General features: G+C 49.7%; 1 protein-coding gene across 1 annotated transcript in view; it reads right to left on the reverse strand.

The window, feature by feature from the left end:
- Positions 1-5,396: 5,396 nt before the first annotated feature.
- LOC140411298 (T-cell differentiation antigen CD6-like) overlaps positions 5,397-18,740 on the reverse strand; it is a 138,852-nt gene continuing 125,508 nt past the window's right edge. Inside the window, exon 5 of the mRNA XM_072500420.1 lies at positions 5,397-5,713. Within this exon, the coding sequence (XP_072356521.1) occupies positions 5,397-5,713 (317 nt within the window). The remainder of the gene's footprint in view (positions 5,714-18,740) is intronic.

The following is an 18,740-nucleotide window of genomic DNA, read 5'->3' on the forward strand; positions in this document are numbered from 1 at the left end:
GCGAGGCCGCAGATAGTGAGTGGGGATATTGGGCCGCCGAATTTGAATGTAAGGCTCTGTAGATTGCATTGGAAATCTAATCCCAGCAAGGTGGGGGCACAGAGTTGGGGAAGGACGTTTAGTTTGTAGTTTTTGAACTCCCTCCCCTGCACCGTTAGGGTAACTATGCAGAATCCTTGGATCTGTACGGAGTGGGATCCTGCAGCTAGGGAAATCTTTTGTGCGCTGGGATAGGTGGTCATGGAACAGCGCCTTACCGTGTCGGGGTGGATAAAGCTCTCCGTGCTCCCAGAGTCGACTAGGCATGGCGTCTCGTGGCCGTTTATTAGCACCGTTGTCGTCGTCGTCTGGAGTGTCCGGGGCCGAGCTTGATCGAGCGTAATCGAAGCGAGGCGTGGTTGTAGTAGTGGAGTGGGGTCCGTTGTTGCCGTCCAAGATGGCGTCGGGATGGACAAAATGGCCGCCCCCATACATCGCACGTGGCTGGGGGTCACAAGATGGCATCGGGGGTGGACAAAATGGCCACCCCCACGCGTCGTACAGGTCTGGGGCGGTCCAAGATGACGGCGCCCCTCCTCCCCTCGTGGCGGTCGGGACCCAAAATGGCGGCGTCTGCGGGTCGCACATGGGGCGCTGGGGGGGCTGGGGAGCGCTAGGACCGCGCGGAGCTCCCTCACCGGGGACAGCGGTGGTCGGGACCCAAGTTGGTGGCGCCGGCGGGTCAGACGTGGGGCGCGGGGTGGGGGCTAGGGGGGCGTTAGGGACGCGCAAAACTCCCTCTTGTCCGTGGAGAGTGGTGGCCGGGACCCAAAGTGGTAGTGCCGGCGGGTCATACATGGGCTGCGGGGAGGGGGGCTGGGGAGCGTAAGCGGCGTGCAGGGCTCCCTGTTCTCCCGGGACCGCGGTGGTCGGGACCCAGAGCGGCTGCGCCTGCGGGTCGTACATGGCGTGCTGGGAAGGTTGGGGCGCGTAAACGGCTTGCAGGGCTCCCTGTGCTCCCGGGACAGCGGCGACCTCGCGGGACCGGCACACAACCGCGTAATGGCCCTTTTTCCCGCAGCTTTTGCAGATGGGTGCGCGGGCTGGGCAGCGCTGTCGGGGGTGTTTCGCCTGGCTGCAGAAATAACAGCGGGCGCCCCCGGTGCGACTCGGCGTTTGGACCGCGCAAGCCTGTGGGGTGTCCGGGGGGGGGGGTGGGTTTGTCGCGACGGGTACGTACGGAGCCCAATGGGCTGCCGCGCGGCCGGGGCCGTAGGCGCGGGTATTACGCGCGGCCACGTCTAGGGAGGCTGCTAGGGCCCGGGCCTCTGAGAGTCCTAGCGACTCTCTTTCTAGAAGTCTTTGGCGGATTTGGGAGGAATTCATACCTGCCACAAAAGCATCGCGCATTAACATGTCCGTGTGTTCATTTGCGTTCACTGAAGGGCAGCTGCAGGCTCGTCCCAAAATCAGCAGCGCGCCGCAGAATTCGTCCATCGATTCTCCGGGACCTTGCCGTCTCGTCGCGAGCTGGTAGCGAGCGTAGATTTGGTTAACTGGGCGGACATAGAGACTTTTCAGTGCTGCGAACGCCGTCTGGAAATCCTCCGAGTCTTCGATGAGGGAGAAGATCTCCGTGCTCACCCTCGAGTGCAGGACCTGTAGTTTTTGGTCTTCTGTGACCCGGCCGGTGGCCGTTCTGAGGTAGGCCTCGAAACAAGTCTGCCAGTGCTTGAAGGCTGCTGCCGCGTTCACTGCGTGGGGGCTGATCCTCAGGCATTCCGGAATGATCCTGAGCTCCATTGTCCTTTTTAGGCACGCTTAATAAATTGTAGCGCACAAAGACTCCGTGAGACGAATAGAGTGAAGTCGATGAGGCTTTATTAAGCGTGTCTGTTCCCCCGCAGCTCAATAGTAGACTGGCCTGCGGGGGAGGACTGCGGCTTCAAATACTCCGCCTTCAGGGCGGAGCTAGAGGTCAACGGCCAACCAGGACCCGGGATCTGTCAGCCAATGACATTAGGGCTTCCAGTCCCACATGACCCCCAATACATACTACCACAGTATGTATTGGGGGTCATGTGGGACTGGAAGCCCTAATGTCATTGGCTGACAGATCCCGGGTCCTGGTTGGCCGTTGACCTCTAGCTCCGCCCTGAAGGCGGAGTATAAGAAGCCGCAGTCCTCCCCCGCAGGCCAGTCTACTATTGAGCTGTGGGGGAACAGACACGCTTAATAAAGCCTCATCGACTTCACTCTATTCGTCTTACGGAGTCTTTGTGCGCTACACATACTACCACAGAGACATCAGTCAGTGTACAGATATCTCCCTGAGAGAGAGGGGACAGAGAAACAAGTCAGTGTACAGATATCTCCCTGAGAGAGAGGGGACAGAGAGACACCAGTCACTGTACAGGTATATCCCTGAGAGAGAGGGGACAGAGAGACACCAGTCAGGGTACAGGTATCTCCCTGAGAGAGGAGGGACGGAGAGACACCAGTCAGTGTACAGATATCTCCCTGAGAAAGAGAGGGAACTGAGAGGCACCAGTCAGTGTACAGGTTTCTCCCTGAGAGAGAGGGGACAGAGAGACACCAGTCAGTGTGCAGATATCTCCCTGAGAGAGAGGGGACTGAGAGACACCAGTCAGTGTACAGATATCACCCTGAGAAAGAGAGGGGACTGAGAGACACCAGTCAGTGTACAGATATCTCCCTGAGAGAGCGAGGACTAAGAGACACCAGTCAGTGTACAGATATCTACCTGAGAGAGAGGACTGAGAGACACCAGTCAGTGTACAGATATCTCACTGAGAGAGAGGGGATTGAGAGACACCAGTCAGTGTACAGATATCCCCCTGAGAGAGAGGGGACTGAGAGACACCAGTCAGTGTACAGATATCTCCCTGAGAGAGAGAGAGGCCTGAGAGACACCAGTCAGTGTACAGATATCTCCCTGAGAGAGAGAGGGTACAGAGTGACACCAGTCAGTGTACAGATATCTCCCTGAGAGAGAGAGAGGTCTGAGAGACACCAGTCAGTGGACAGATATCTGCCTGAGAGAGAGAGGGGACTGAGAGACACCAGTCGGTGTACAGATATCTCCCTGAGAGAGAGAGGGGACAGAGTGACACCAGTCAGTGTACAGATATCTCCCTGAGAGAGCGAGGACTAAGAGACACCAGTCAGTGTACAGATATCTACCTGAGAGAGAGGACTGAGAGACACCAGTCAGTGTACAGATATCTCACTGAGAGAGAGGGGATTGAGAGACACCAGTCAGTGTACAGATATCCCCCTGAGAGAGAGGGGACTGAGAGACACCAGTCAGTGTACAGATATCTCCCTGAGAGAGAGAGAGGCCTGAGAGACACCAGTCAGTGTACAGATATCTCCCTGAGAGAGAGAGGGTACAGAGTGACACCAGTCAGTGTACAGATATCTCCCTGAGAGAGAGAGAGGTCTGAGAGACACCAGTCAGTGGACAGATATCTGCCTGAGAGAGAGAGGGGACTGAGAGACACCAGTCGGTGTACAGATATCTCCCTGAGAGAGAGAGGGGACAGAGTGACACCAGTCAGTGTACAGATATCTCCCTGAGAGAGGGGACTGAGAGACAGCAGTCAGTGTACAGATATCTCCCTGAGAGAGAGAGAGGACTGAGAGACACCAGTCAGTGTACAGATATCTCCCTGAGAGAGAGAGAGGACTGAGAGTCACCAGTCAGTGTACAGATATCTCCCTGAGAGAGAGAGAGGTCTGAGAGACACCAGTCAGTGGACAGATATCTGCCTGAGAGAGAGAGGGGACTGAGAGACACCAGTCGGTGTACAGATATCTCCCTGAGAGAGAGAGGGGACAGAGTGACACCAGTCAGTGTACAGATATCTCCCTGAGAGAGGGGACTGAGAGACAGCAGTCAGTGTACAGATATCTCCCTGAGAGAGAGAGAGGACTGAGAGACACCAGTCAGTGTACAGATATCTCCCTGAGAGAGAGAGAGGACTGAGAGTCACCAGTCAGTGTACAGATATCTTCCTGAGAGAGAGGGGACTGAGAGACACCAGTCAGTGTACAGATATCTCCCTAAGAGAGAGAGGGGACTGAGAGACACCAGTCAGTGTACAGATATCTCCCTGAGAGAGAGGGGACTGAGGGACACCAGTCAGTGTACAGATATCTCCCAGAGAGAGAGATAGGGGACTGAGTGACACCAGTCAGTGTACAGATATCTCCCTGAGAGAGAGGGGACTGAGAGACACCAGTCAGTGTACAGATATCTGCCTGAGAGAGAGAGGGGACAGAGAGACACCAGTCAGTGTACAGATATCTCCCTGAGAGAGAAGGGACAGAGAGACACCAGTAAGTGTACAGATATCTCCCTGAGAGCGAGAGGGACTGAGAGACACCAGTCAGTGTACAGATATCTGCCTGAGAGAGAGAGGGGACTGAGAGACACCAGTCAGTGTACAGATATCTCCCTGAGAGAGAGAGGGGACTGAGCGACACCAGTAAGTGTACAGATATCTGCCTGAGAGAGAGAGAGGCCTGAGAGACACCAGTCAGTGTACAGATATCTGCCTGAGAGAGAGAGAGGACTGAGAGACACCAGTCAGTGGACAGATATCTGCCTGAGAGAGAGAGGGGACAGAGAGACACCAGTAAGTGTACAGATGCTGAAGGAAAGCAGGGTTGGGTCCTGTACCCAGCTGGGAATGCTTTCTCTTCCACTCTTCTCTCTGTCTTCAGAAATACTGGGAGCAGCTGTATTTCTGAATGTACAGAGGACCTGAATGAATGAATCGACAGTGAAAAACATTACAGACTGAAAGCAGAGACCTCGATCTGAAAGCCCAGTTTGAAGTCAGTGCGCTTAACGAGTACCATATGAAACAAAGACATTTTATCCTTTCACTTCTGAATTTACATTCCTGTCTTCCCATCTGTGTTTGTGTGTCTTGTGTGCGTGTGTGCGTGTGTGCGTGTGTGCGTGTGCGTGTGCGTGTGTGTGTGCGTGTGTCTAGAGGGCGAGGGCAAGTTAAACTGGGGGGATTATGAATTAGATCATTGTTAACCAGTTGTTATTTTTGTATTCCATTATAGATCTTGTTATAAATAATCAGTAATTGTGTTTACATTTACAAACCTGGTGACTGTAATTATTGGGCGGCTAAGAACCACAGAATCAGGTGGTTTTCTAAGAATTAGTTGGTAATTCAATTGCGTTCGATTCCATGCCAAAGTGGGATGGAGTTGACCGTGCCCTAGCCCAGCGTGTCATAATAGTCCATATACACAACATCCACCGCACTACTCTCATCGACCCCCTCCGCTACTTCATCAGAGTAGGCTTCGGAAAGGTTATTGCAAGAGACAGAGACGAAGGTTAACGAGGAATTGGATTCCTGAATGTATCTTCAGGCACATTTACCAGCACAGACCACACCGCCAGCCGCACCTCCTGGCTCACACGCTTTACGTGGAAGTCCTTGGATGCAGTCGGCCATCTCGTTGGCACCCTGCTGGCACATGTCGCCCCACGTGTGCTCGCCGGTCAGCTGGTAGGTCGCGTCGAGCCTCGAGGCGTTGCCGCACCCCAGGTACTGACAGACCCCGTGGGCAAGGGTCAGGTTCCAGGTGGAGTTGCACAGCGAGCCCCACGTGCCCTGGTCACGGACGCTCACCCGCCCCGAGCACCGATTGGGCCCGTCCGTCAGTTGGATTTCTCGGTGCCCTGTTAAGAAACGGCAGGGAAAATGGAACACATGTAATATCTCTATGTAAACATGTCACGGTCTACCCCTGCGTGGCCATCCTGTGTAACCAATACTGAGATAGGATGTAACGACAAGGTGACAATTCAGGCTTCTTACATTGTATTTATAGTTATTTTTTACGCGTGTATGAGCTGTGGGCATCGCTGACTGGGTCAGTGTGTTCTGTCCACCCCTAATTTGCATTGAACTAAATGGCTTGCTTTTGACAGGGGAAGATAAGACGTCAATAACAAGACAGAGCCCATCCCCAATAACAACAAAGAGCCAATCCCGAATAACAAGACAGAGCCCATCCCCAATAACAACACAGAGCCCATCCCCAATAACAACACAGAGCTCATCCCCAATAACAACACAGAGCCCATCCCCAATCACAACATCGGGTCCATCCCCAATAACACAGAGCCCATCCCCAATAACAACACTGAGCCCATCCCCAATAATAACACAGTGCCCATCCCCAAGAACAACACAGAGCCCATCCCCAATAACAACACTGATCCCATCCCCAATAACAACACAGAGCCCATCCCCAATTATACAGAGCCCATCCCCAATAACAACACATAGCCCATCCCCAATAACAACACAGAGCCCATCCCCAATAACAAGACAGTGACCATCCCTAATAACAACACAGCCAATCCCAATAACAACACCGAACCCATCCCTAATAACAACACAGAGCCCATCCCCAATAACAACGCAGAGCCCATCCCCAATAACAATACCGAGTCCATCCCCAATAACAACACCGAGCCCATCCCCAATAACAACACAGATCCCATCCCCTATAACAACACCGAGCCCATCCCCAATAACAACACAGATCCCATACCCAATAACAACAAAGAACGCCATCCCCAATAACACAGCAGATCCCCAATAACAACACAGAGCCCATCCCCAATAACAACACCGAGCCCATCCCCAATTACAACACAGATCCCATACCAAATAACAACAAAGAGCGCCATCGCCAATAACACAGCAGATCCCCAATAACAACACAGCGCCCATCCCCAAAAACACAGCACATCCCCAATAAACAGCACATCCCCAATAACAACACAGAACCCATCCCCAATATCACAGCACATCCCCAATAAAAACACAGAGCACATCCCCAATAACATCACAGAGTCCATCCCCAATAAAAACACAGAGCACATCCCCAATAACAACATGGAGTCAATGCCCAATAATAACACAGAGCCCATCCCCAATAACAACACCGAGCCCATCCCCAGTAACAACACAGAGCCCATCCCCAATAACAACACAGAGCCCATCCCCAATAAAAACACAGAGCCCATCCCCAATAACAACAGAGACCGTCCCCAATAACAACACAGAGCCCATCCCCAATAAAAATACAGAGCCCATCCCCAATACCAACAAAGCCCGTCCCCAATAACAACACAGAGCCCATCTCCAATAACAACATGGAGTCCATCCCCAATAACACAGAGCCCATCTCCAATAACAACACAGAGCCCATCTCCAATAACAACACAGAGCCCATCCCCAATAACAACACCGAGCCCATCCCCAATAACAACACAGATCCCACCCCCAATAACAACACTGATCCCATCCACAATAACAACACAGAGCCCATCCCCAATAACAACATCGGGTCCATCCCCAATAACACAGAGCACACCCCCAATAACAACACCGAGCCCATCCCCAATAACAACACAGAGCCCATCCCCTATAACAACACATAGCCCATCCCCAATAACAACACAGAGCCAATCCCCAATAACACTGATCCCATCCACAATAACAACACTGATCCCATCCACAATAACAACACAGAGCCCATCCCCAATAACACAGCACATCCCCAATAACAACACAGAGACCATCCCCAATAAACAGCACATCCCCAATAACAACACAGAGCCCATCCCCAATAACACAGCACATCCCCAATAAAAACACAGAGCACATCCCCAATAACACAGCACATCCCCAATAACAACACAGATCACTTCCCCAATAACAACAGAGCCCGTCCCCAATAACAACACAGAGCCCATCCCCAATAACAACACTGATCCCATCCCCAATTAAAACACACAGCCCATCTCCAATAACATCATAGAGTCCATCTCCAATAACAACACACAGCTCATCCGCAATAACAATACGGAGCCCATCCCCAATAACAATACAGAGCCCATCTCCAATAACACAGAGCCCATCCCCAATAACAACACAGATCACATCCCCAATAACAACACAGAGCCCATCCACAATACCAACATAGAGTCCATCCCCAATAACAACACAGAGCCCATCCCCAATTATACAGAGCCCATCCCCAGTAACAACACAGAGCCCATCCCCAATAACAACACAGAGCCCATCCCCAATAACAACACAGAACCCATCCCCAATAACAACACAGAGCCCATCCCCAATAAAAACACAGAACCCATCCCCAATAACAACACAGAGCCCATCCCCAATAACAAGACAGTGACCATCCCTAATAACAACACAGCCAATCCCAATAACAACACCGAACCCATCCCTAATAACAACACAGAGCCCACCCCCAATAACAACGCAGAGCCCATCCCCAATAACAATACCGAGTCCATCCCCAATAACAACACCGAGCCCATCCCCAATAACAACACAGATCCCATCCCCTATAACAACACCGAGCCCATCCCCAATAACAACACAGATCCCATACCCAATAACAACAAAGAACGCCATCCACAATAACACAGCAGATCCCCAATAACAACACAGAGCCCATCCCCAATAACAACACCGAGCCCATCCCCAATTACAACACAGATCCCATACCAAATAACAACAAAGAGCGCCATCGCCAATAACACAGCAGATCCCCAATAACAACACAGCGCCCATCCCCAAAAACACAGCACATCCCCAATAAACAGCACATCCCCAATAACAACACAGAACCCATCCCCAATATCACAGCACATCCCCAATAAAAACACAGAGCACATCCCCAATAACATCACAGAGTCCATCCCCAATAAAAACACAGAGCACATCCCCAATAACAACATGGAGTCAATGCCCAATAATAACACAGAGCCCATCCCCAATAACAACACCGAGCCCATCCCCAGTAACAACACAGAGCCCATCCCCAATAACAACACAGAGCCCATCCCCAATAAAAACACAGAGCCCATCCCCAATAACAACAGAGACCGTCCCCAATAACAACACAGAGCCCATCCCCAATAAAAATACAGAGCCCATCCCCAATAACAACAAAGCCCGTCCCCAATAACAACACAGAGCCCATCTCCAATAACAACATGGAGTCCATCCCCAATAACACAGAGCCCATCCCCAATAACAACACAGAGCCCATCTCCAATAACAACACAGAGCCCATCCCCAATAACAACACCGAGCCCATCCCCAATAACAACACAGATCCCACCCCCAATAACAACACTGATCCCATCCACAATAACAACACAGAGCCCATCCCCAATAACAACATCGGGTCCATCCCCAATAACACAGAGCACACCCCCAATAACAACACCGAGCCCATCCCTAATAACAACACAGAGCCCATCCCCTATAACAACACATAGCCCATCCCCAATAACAACACAGAGCCAATCCCCAATAACACTGATCCCATCCACAATAACAACACTGATCCCATCCACAATAACAACACAGAGCCCATCCCCAATAACACAGCACATCCCCAATAACAACACAGAGACCATCCCCAATAAACAGCACATCCCCAATAACAACACAGAGCCCATCCCCAATAACACAGCACATCCCCAATAAAAACACAGAGCACATCCCCAATAACACAGCACATCCCCAATAACAACACAGATCACTTCCCCAATAACAACAGAGCCCGTCCCCAATAACAACACAGAGCCCATCCCCAATAACAACACTGATCCCATCCCCAATTAAAACACACAGCCCATCTCCAATAACATCATAGAGTCCATCTCCAATAACAACACACAGCTCATCCGCAATAACAATACGGAGCCCATCCCCAATAACAATACAGAGCCCATCTCCAATAACACAGAGCCCATCCCCAATAACAACACAGATCACATCCCCAATAACAACACAGAGCCCATCCACAATACCAACATAGAGTCCATCGCCAATAACAACACAGAGCCCATCCCCAATTATACAGAGCCCATCCCCAGTAACAACACAGAGCCCATCCCCAATAACAACACAGAGCCCATCCCCAATAACAACACAGAACCCATCCCCAATAACAACACAGAGCCCATCCCCAATAAAAACACAGGACCCATCCCCAATAACAACACAGAGCCCATCCCCAATAACAACATAGAGTCCATCCCCAATACCAACATAGAGTCCATCCCCAATAACAACACAGAGCCGGTGCCCAAGAAGAACACAGGACCCATCCTGAATAACAACGCAGAGCCCATCCCCAATAACACCGACTCCATCCCGAAAAGCAAGACAGAGCCCATCCCCAATAACAACACTGAGCCCATCCCCAATAACAACACAGAGCCCATCTCCAATAACAACACAGCACCCATCCCCACTAACAATACAGAGCCCACCCCCAATAACAACACAGAGCCCATCTCCAATAACCATACTGAGCCCATCCCCAATATCAACACAGATCACATCCCCAATAACAACACAGAGACCATCCCCAATAACAACACAGAGCCCATCCCCAATAAAAACACAGAACCCATCCCCAATAAAAACACAGAGCCCATTCCCAATAACAACACAGTGCCCATCCCCAAGAACACACAGCCCATCCCAATAGCAACACAGGGCCCATCCCCAATAACAACACAGAGCCCATCCCCAATAACAAGACAGTGACCATCCCTAATAACACACAGCCAATCCCAATAACAACACCGAACCCATCCCTAATAACAACACAGAGCCCATCCCCAATAACAACACAGAGCCCATCCCCAATAACAATACCGAGTCCATCCCCAATAACAACACCGAGCCCATCCCCAATAACAACACAGATCCCATCCCCTATAACAACACCGAGCCCATCCCCAATAACAACACAGATCCCATACCCAATAACAACAAAGAACGCCATCCCCAATAACACAGCAGATCCCCAATAACAACACAGAGCCCATCCCCAATAACAACACCGAGCCCATCCCCAATTACAACACAGATCCCATACCAAATAACAACAAAGAGCGCCATCGCCAATAACACAGCAGATCCCCAATAACAACACAGCGCCCATCCCCAAAAACACAGCACATCCCCAATAAACAGCACATCCCCAATAACAACACAGAACCCATCCCCAATATCACAGCACATCCCCAATAAAAACACAGAGCACATCCCCAATAACATCACAGAGTCCATCCCCAATAAAAACACAGAGCACATCCCCAATAACAACATGGAGTCAATGCCCAATAATAACACAGAGCCCATCCCCAATAACAACACCGAGCCCATCCCCAGTAACAACACAGAGCCCATCCCCAATAACAACACAGAGCCCATCCCCAATAAAAACACAGAGCCCATCCCCAATAACAACAGAGACCGTCCCCAATAACAACACAGAGCCCATCCCCAATAAAAATACAGAGCCCATCCCCAATAACAACAAAGCCCGTCCCCAATAACAACACAGAGCCCATCTCCAATAACAACATGGAGTCCATCCCCAATAACACAGAGCCCATCCCCAATAACTACACAGAGCCCATCTCCAATAACAACACAGAGCCCATCCCCAATAACAACACCGAGCCCATCCCCAATAACAACACAGATCCCATCCCCTATAACAACACAGAGCCCATCCCCAATGATAACACATAGCCCATCCCCAATAACAACACAGAGCCCATCCCCAATAACAACACAGAGCCCATCACAAACAACAACACAGATCCCATACCCAATAACAACAAAGAGCGCCATCGCCAATAACACAGCAGATCCCCAATAACAAGACAGCGCCCATCCCCAAAAACACAGCACATCCACAATAAACAGCACATCCCCAATAACAACACAGAACCCATCCCCAATACCACAGCACATCCCCAATAAAAACACAGAGCACATCCCCAATAACACAGCACATCCCCAATAACATCACAGAGTCCATCCCCAATAAAAACACAGAGCACATCCCCAATAACAACATGGAGTCAATGCCCAATAATAACACAGAGCCCATCCCCAATAACAACACCGAGCCCATCCCCAGTAACAACACAGAGCCCATCCCCAAAAACAACACAGAGCCCATCCCCAATACAAACACAGAGCCCATCCCCAATAACAACAGAGCCCATCCCCAATAAAAATACAGAGCCCATCCCCAATAACACAGCACATCCCCAATAAACAGCACATCCCCAATAACAACACAGAGCCCATCCCCAATAAAAACACAGAGCCCATCCCCAATAACAACAGAGACCGTCCCCAATAACAACACAGAGCCCATCCCCAATAAAAATACAGAGCCCATCCCCAATACCAACAAAGCCCGTCCCCAATAACAACACAGAGCCCATCTCCAATAACAACATGGAGTCCATCCCCAATAACACAGAGCCCATCTCCAATAACAACACAGAGCCCATCTCCAATAACAACACAGAGCCCATCCCCAATAACAACACCGAGCCCATCCCCAATAACAACACAGATCCCACCCCCAATAACAACACTGATCCCATCCACAATAACAACACAGAGCCCATCCCCAATAACAACATCGGGTCCATCCCCAATAACACAGAGCACACCCCCAATAACAACACCGAGCCCATCCCCAATAACAACACAGAGCCCATCCCCTATAACAACACATAGCCCATCCCCAATAACAACACAGAGCCAATCCCCAATAACACTGATCCCATCCACAATAACAACACTGATCCCATCCACAATAACAACACAGAGCCCATCCCCAATAACACAGCACATCCCCAATAACAACACAGAGACCATCCCCAATAAACAGCACATCCCCAATAACAACACAGAGCCCATCCCCAATAACACAGCACATCCCCAATAAAAACACAGAGCACATCCCCAATAACACAGCACATCCCCAATAACAACACAGATCACTTCCCCAATAACAACAGAGCCCGTCCCCAATAACAACACAGAGCCCATCCCCAATAACAACACTGATCCCATCCCCAATTAAAACACACAGCCCATCTCCAATAACATCATAGAGTCCATCTCCAATAACAACACACAGCTCATCCGCAATAACAATACGGAGCCCATCCCCAATAACAATACAGAGCCCATCTCCAATAACACAGAGCCCATCCCCAATAACAACACAGATCACATCCCCAATAACAACACAGAGCCCATCCACAATACCAACATAGAGTCCATCCCCAATAACAACACAGAGCCCATCCCCAATTATACAGAGCCCATCCCCAGTAACAACACAGAGCCCATCCCCAATAACAACACAGAGCCCATCCCCAATAACAACACAGAACCCATCCCCAATAACAACACAGAGCCCATCCCCAATAAAAACACAGAACCCATCCCCAATAACAACACAGAGCCCATCCCCAATAACAAGACAGTGACCATCCCTAATAACAACACAGCCAATCCCAATAACAACACCGAACCCATCCCTAATAACAACACAGAGCCCACCCCCAATAACAACGCAGAGCCCATCCCCAATAACAATACCGAGTCCATCCCCAATAACAACACCGAGCCCATCCCCAATAACAACACAGATCCCATCCCCTATAACAACACCGAGCCCATCCCCAATAACAACACAGATCCCATACCCAATAACAACAAAGAACGCCATCCACAATAACACAGCAGATCCCCAATAACAACACAGAGCCCATCCCCAATAACAACACCGAGCCCATCCCCAATTACAACACAGATCCCATACCAAATAACAACAAAGAGCGCCATCGCCAATAACACAGCAGATCCCCAATAACAACACAGCGCCCATCCCCAAAAACACAGCACATCCCCAATAAACAGCACATCCCCAATAACAACACAGAACCCATCCCCAATATCACAGCACATCCCCAATAAAAACACAGAGCACATCCCCAATAACATCACAGAGTCCATCCCCAATAAAAACACAGAGCACATCCCCAATAACAACATGGAGTCAATGCCCAATAATAACACAGAGCCCATCCCCAATAACAACACCGAGCCCATCCCCAGTAACAACACAGAGCCCATCCCCAATAACAACACAGAGCCCATCCCCAATAAAAACACAGAGCCCATCCCCAATAACAACAGAGACCGTCCCCAATAACAACACAGAGCCCATCCCCAATAAAAATACAGAGCCCATCCCCAATAACAACAAAGCCCGTCCCCAATAACAACACAGAGCCCATCTCCAATAACAACATGGAGTCCATCCCCAATAACACAGAGCCCATCCCCAATAACAACACAGAGCCCATCTCCAATAACAACACAGAGCCCATCCCCAATAACAACACCGAGCCCATCCCCAATAACAACACAGATCCCACCCCCAATAACAACACTGATCCCATCCACAATAACAACACAGAGCCCATCCCCAATAACAACATCGGGTCCATCCCCAATAACACAGAGCACACCCCCAATAACAACACCGAGCCCATCCCTAATAACAACACAGAGCCCATCCCCTATAACAACACATAGCCCATCCCCAATAACAACACAGAGCCAATCCCCAATAACACTGATCCCATCCACAATAACAACACTGATCCCATCCACAATAACAACACAGAGCCCATCCCCAATAACACAGCACATCCCCAATAACAACACAGAGACCATCCCCAATAAACAGCACATCCCCAATAACAACACAGAGCCCATCCCCAATAACACAGCACATCCCCAATAAAAACACAGAGCACATCCCCAATAACACAGCACATCCCCAATAACAACACAGATCACTTCCCCAATAACAACAGAGCCCGTCCCCAATAACAACACAGAGCCCATCCCCAATAACAACACTGATCCCATCCCCAATTAAAACACACAGCCCATCTCCAATAACATCATAGAGTCCATCTCCAATAACAACACACAGCTCATCCGCAATAACAATACGGAGCCCATCCCCAATAACAATACAGAGCCCATCTCCAATAACACAGAGCCCATCCCCAATAACAACACAGATCACATCCCCAATAACAACACAGAGCCCATCCACAATACCAACATAGAGTCCATCGCCAATAACAACACAGAGCCCATCCCCAATTATACAGAGCCCATCCCCAGTAACAACACAGAGCCCATCCCCAATAACAACACAGAGCCCATCCCCAATAACAACACAGAACCCATCCCCAATAACAACACAGAGCCCATCCCCAATAAAAACACAGGACCCATCCCCAATAACAACACAGAGCCCATCCCCAATAACAACATAGAGTCCATCCCCAATACCAACATAGAGTCCATCCCCAATAACAACACAGAGCCGGTGCCCAAGAAGAACACAGGACCCATCCTGAATAACAACGCAGAGCCCATCCCCAATAACACCGACTCCATCCCGAAAAGCAAGACAGAGCCCATCCCCAATAACAACACTGAGCCCATCCCCAATAACAACACAGAGCCCATCTCCAATAACAACACAGCACCCATCCCCACTAACAATACAGAGCCCACCCCCAATAACAACACAGAGCCCATCTCCAATAACCATACTGAGCCCATCCCCAATATCAACACAGATCACATCCCCAATAACAACACAGAGACCATCCCCAATAACAACACAGAGCCCATCCCCAATAAAAACACAGAACCCATCCCCAATAAAAACACAGAGCCCATTCCCAATAACAACACAGTGCCCATCCCCAAGAACACACAGCCCATCCCAATAGCAACACAGGGCCCATCCCCAATAACAACACAGAGCCCATCCCCAATAACAAGACAGTGACCATCCCTAATAACACACAGCCAATCCCAATAACAACACCGAACCCATCCCTAATAACAACACAGAGCCCATCCCCAATAACAACACAGAGCCCATCCCCAATAACAATACCGAGTCCATCCCCAATAACAACACCGAGCCCATCCCCAATAACAACACAGATCCCATCCCCTATAACAACACCGAGCCCATCCCCAATAACAACACAGATCCCATACCCAATAACAACAAAGAACGCCATCCCCAATAACACAGCAGATCCCCAATAACAACACAGAGCCCATCCCCAATAACAACACCGAGCCCATCCCCAATTACAACACAGATCCCATACCAAATAACAACAAAGAGCGCCATCGCCAATAACACAGCAGATCCCCAATAACAACACAGCGCCCATCCCCAAAAACACAGCACATCCCCAATAAACAGCACATCCCCAATAACAACACAGAACCCATCCCCAATATCACAGCACATCCCCAATAAAAACACAGAGCACATCCCCAATAACATCACAGAGTCCATCCCCAATAAAAACACAGAGCACATCCCCAATAACAACATGGAGTCAATGCCCAATAATAACACAGAGCCCATCCCCAATAACAACACCGAGCCCATCCCCAGTAACAACACAGAGCCCATCCCCAATAACAACACAGAGCCCATCCCCAATAAAAACACAGAGCCCATCCCCAATAACAACAGAGACCGTCCCCAATAACAACACAGAGCCCATCCCCAATAAAAATACAGAGCCCATCCCCAATAACAACAAAGCCCGTCCCCAATAACAACACAGAGCCCATCTCCAATAACAACATGGAGTCCATCCCCAATAACACAGAGCCCATCCCCAATAACTACACAGAGCCCATCTCCAATAACAACACAGAGCCCATCCCCAATAACAACACCGAGCCCATCCCCAATAACAACACAGATCCCATCCCCTATAACAACACAGAGCCCATCCCCAATGATAACACATAGCCCATCCCCAATAACAACACAGAGCCCATCCCCAATAACAACACAGAGCCCATCACAAACAACAACACAGATCCCATACCCAATAACAACAAAGAGCGCCATCGCCAATAACACAGCAGATCCCCAATAACAAGACAGCGCCCATCCCCAAAAACACAGCACATCCACAATAAACAGCACATCCCCAATAACAACACAGAACCCATCCCCAATACCACAGCACATCCCCAATAAAAACACAGAGCACATCCCCAATAACACAGCACATCCCCAATAACATCACAGAGTCCATCCCCAATAAAAACACAGAGCACATCCCCAATAACAACATGGAGTCAATGCCCAATAATAACACAGAGCCCATCCCCAATAACAACACCGAGCCCATCCCCAGTAACAACACAGAGCCCATCCCCAAAAACAACACAGAGCCCATCCCCAATACAAACACAGAGCCCATCCCCAATAACAACAGAGCCCATCCCCAATAAAAATACAGAGCCCATCCCCAATAACAACAAAGCCCGTCCCCAATAATAACACAGAAACCATCTCCAATAACAACATGGAGTCCATCCCCAATAACACAGAGCCCATCCCCAATAACAACACCGAGCCCATCCCCAGTAACAACACAGAGCCCATCCCCAATAACAACACAGAGCCCATCCCCAATAAAAACACAGAGCCCATCCCCAATAACAACAGAGACCGTCCCCAATAACAACACAGAGCCCATCCCCAATAACAACACCGAGCCCATCCCCAATAACAACACAGATCCCATCCCCTATAACAACACAGAGCCCATCCCCAATGATAACACAGAGCCCATCCCCAATAAAAATACAGAGCCCATCCCCAATAACAACAAAGCCCGTCCCCAATAACAACACAGAGCCCATCTCCAATAACAACACAGAGCCCATCCCCAATAACAACACCGAGCCCATCCCCAATAACAACACAGATCCCATCCCCTATAACAACACAGAGCCCATCCCCAATGATAACACAGAGCCCATCCCCAATAACAACACAGAGCCCATCCCCAATAACAACACAGAGCCCATCACAAACAACAACACAGATCCCATACCCAATAACAACAAAGAGCGCCATCGCCAATAACACAGCAGATCCCAAATAACAACACAGCGCCCATCCCCAAAAACACAGCACATCCACAATAAACAGCACATCCCCAATAACAACACCGAGCCCATCCCCAATAACATCAACGAGCCCATCCCCAATAACAACACAGAACCCAATCCCAATAACAACACAGAGCCCATTCACATTAATAACACAGAGCCCATCCCCAATAACAACACAGATCCCATCCCCAATAACAAAACAGAGCCCATCACCAATAACAACACAGAGCCCATCCCCAATAACAACACAGATCACATCCCCAATAACACAGAGCCCATCCCCAATAACAACACAGAGCCAATCACCAATAAAAACACAGAACCCATCCCCAATAACAACACAGAGCCCATCCCCAATAACAACACAGATCACATCCCCAATAACACAGAGCCCATCCCCAATAACAACACAGAGCCTATCCCCAATAACAACACAGAGCCCAACCCCAATAACAAGACAGTGCCCATCCCCAATAACACACAGCCCATCCCAATAACAACACAGAGCCCATCCCCAATAACAACACAAAGCCCACCTCGAATAACAAGACAGAGCCCATCCCCAATAACAAGACAGTGCCCATCCCCAATAACACACAGCCCATCCCAATAACAACACAGAGCCCATCCCCAATAACAACACAAAGCCCATCTCGAATAACAAGACAGAGCCCATCCCCAATAACAAGACAAAGCCCATCCCCAATAACAACACAGAGCCAATCCCCAATATCAACACAGAGCCCATCCCCAAAACAACACAGAGACCATCCCCAA

Source organism: Scyliorhinus torazame, chromosome 4 (assembly GCF_047496885.1).
Source record: "Scyliorhinus torazame isolate Kashiwa2021f chromosome 4, sScyTor2.1, whole genome shotgun sequence".
NCBI classification, from domain to species: Eukaryota; Metazoa; Chordata; class Chondrichthyes; order Carcharhiniformes; family Scyliorhinidae; genus Scyliorhinus; species Scyliorhinus torazame.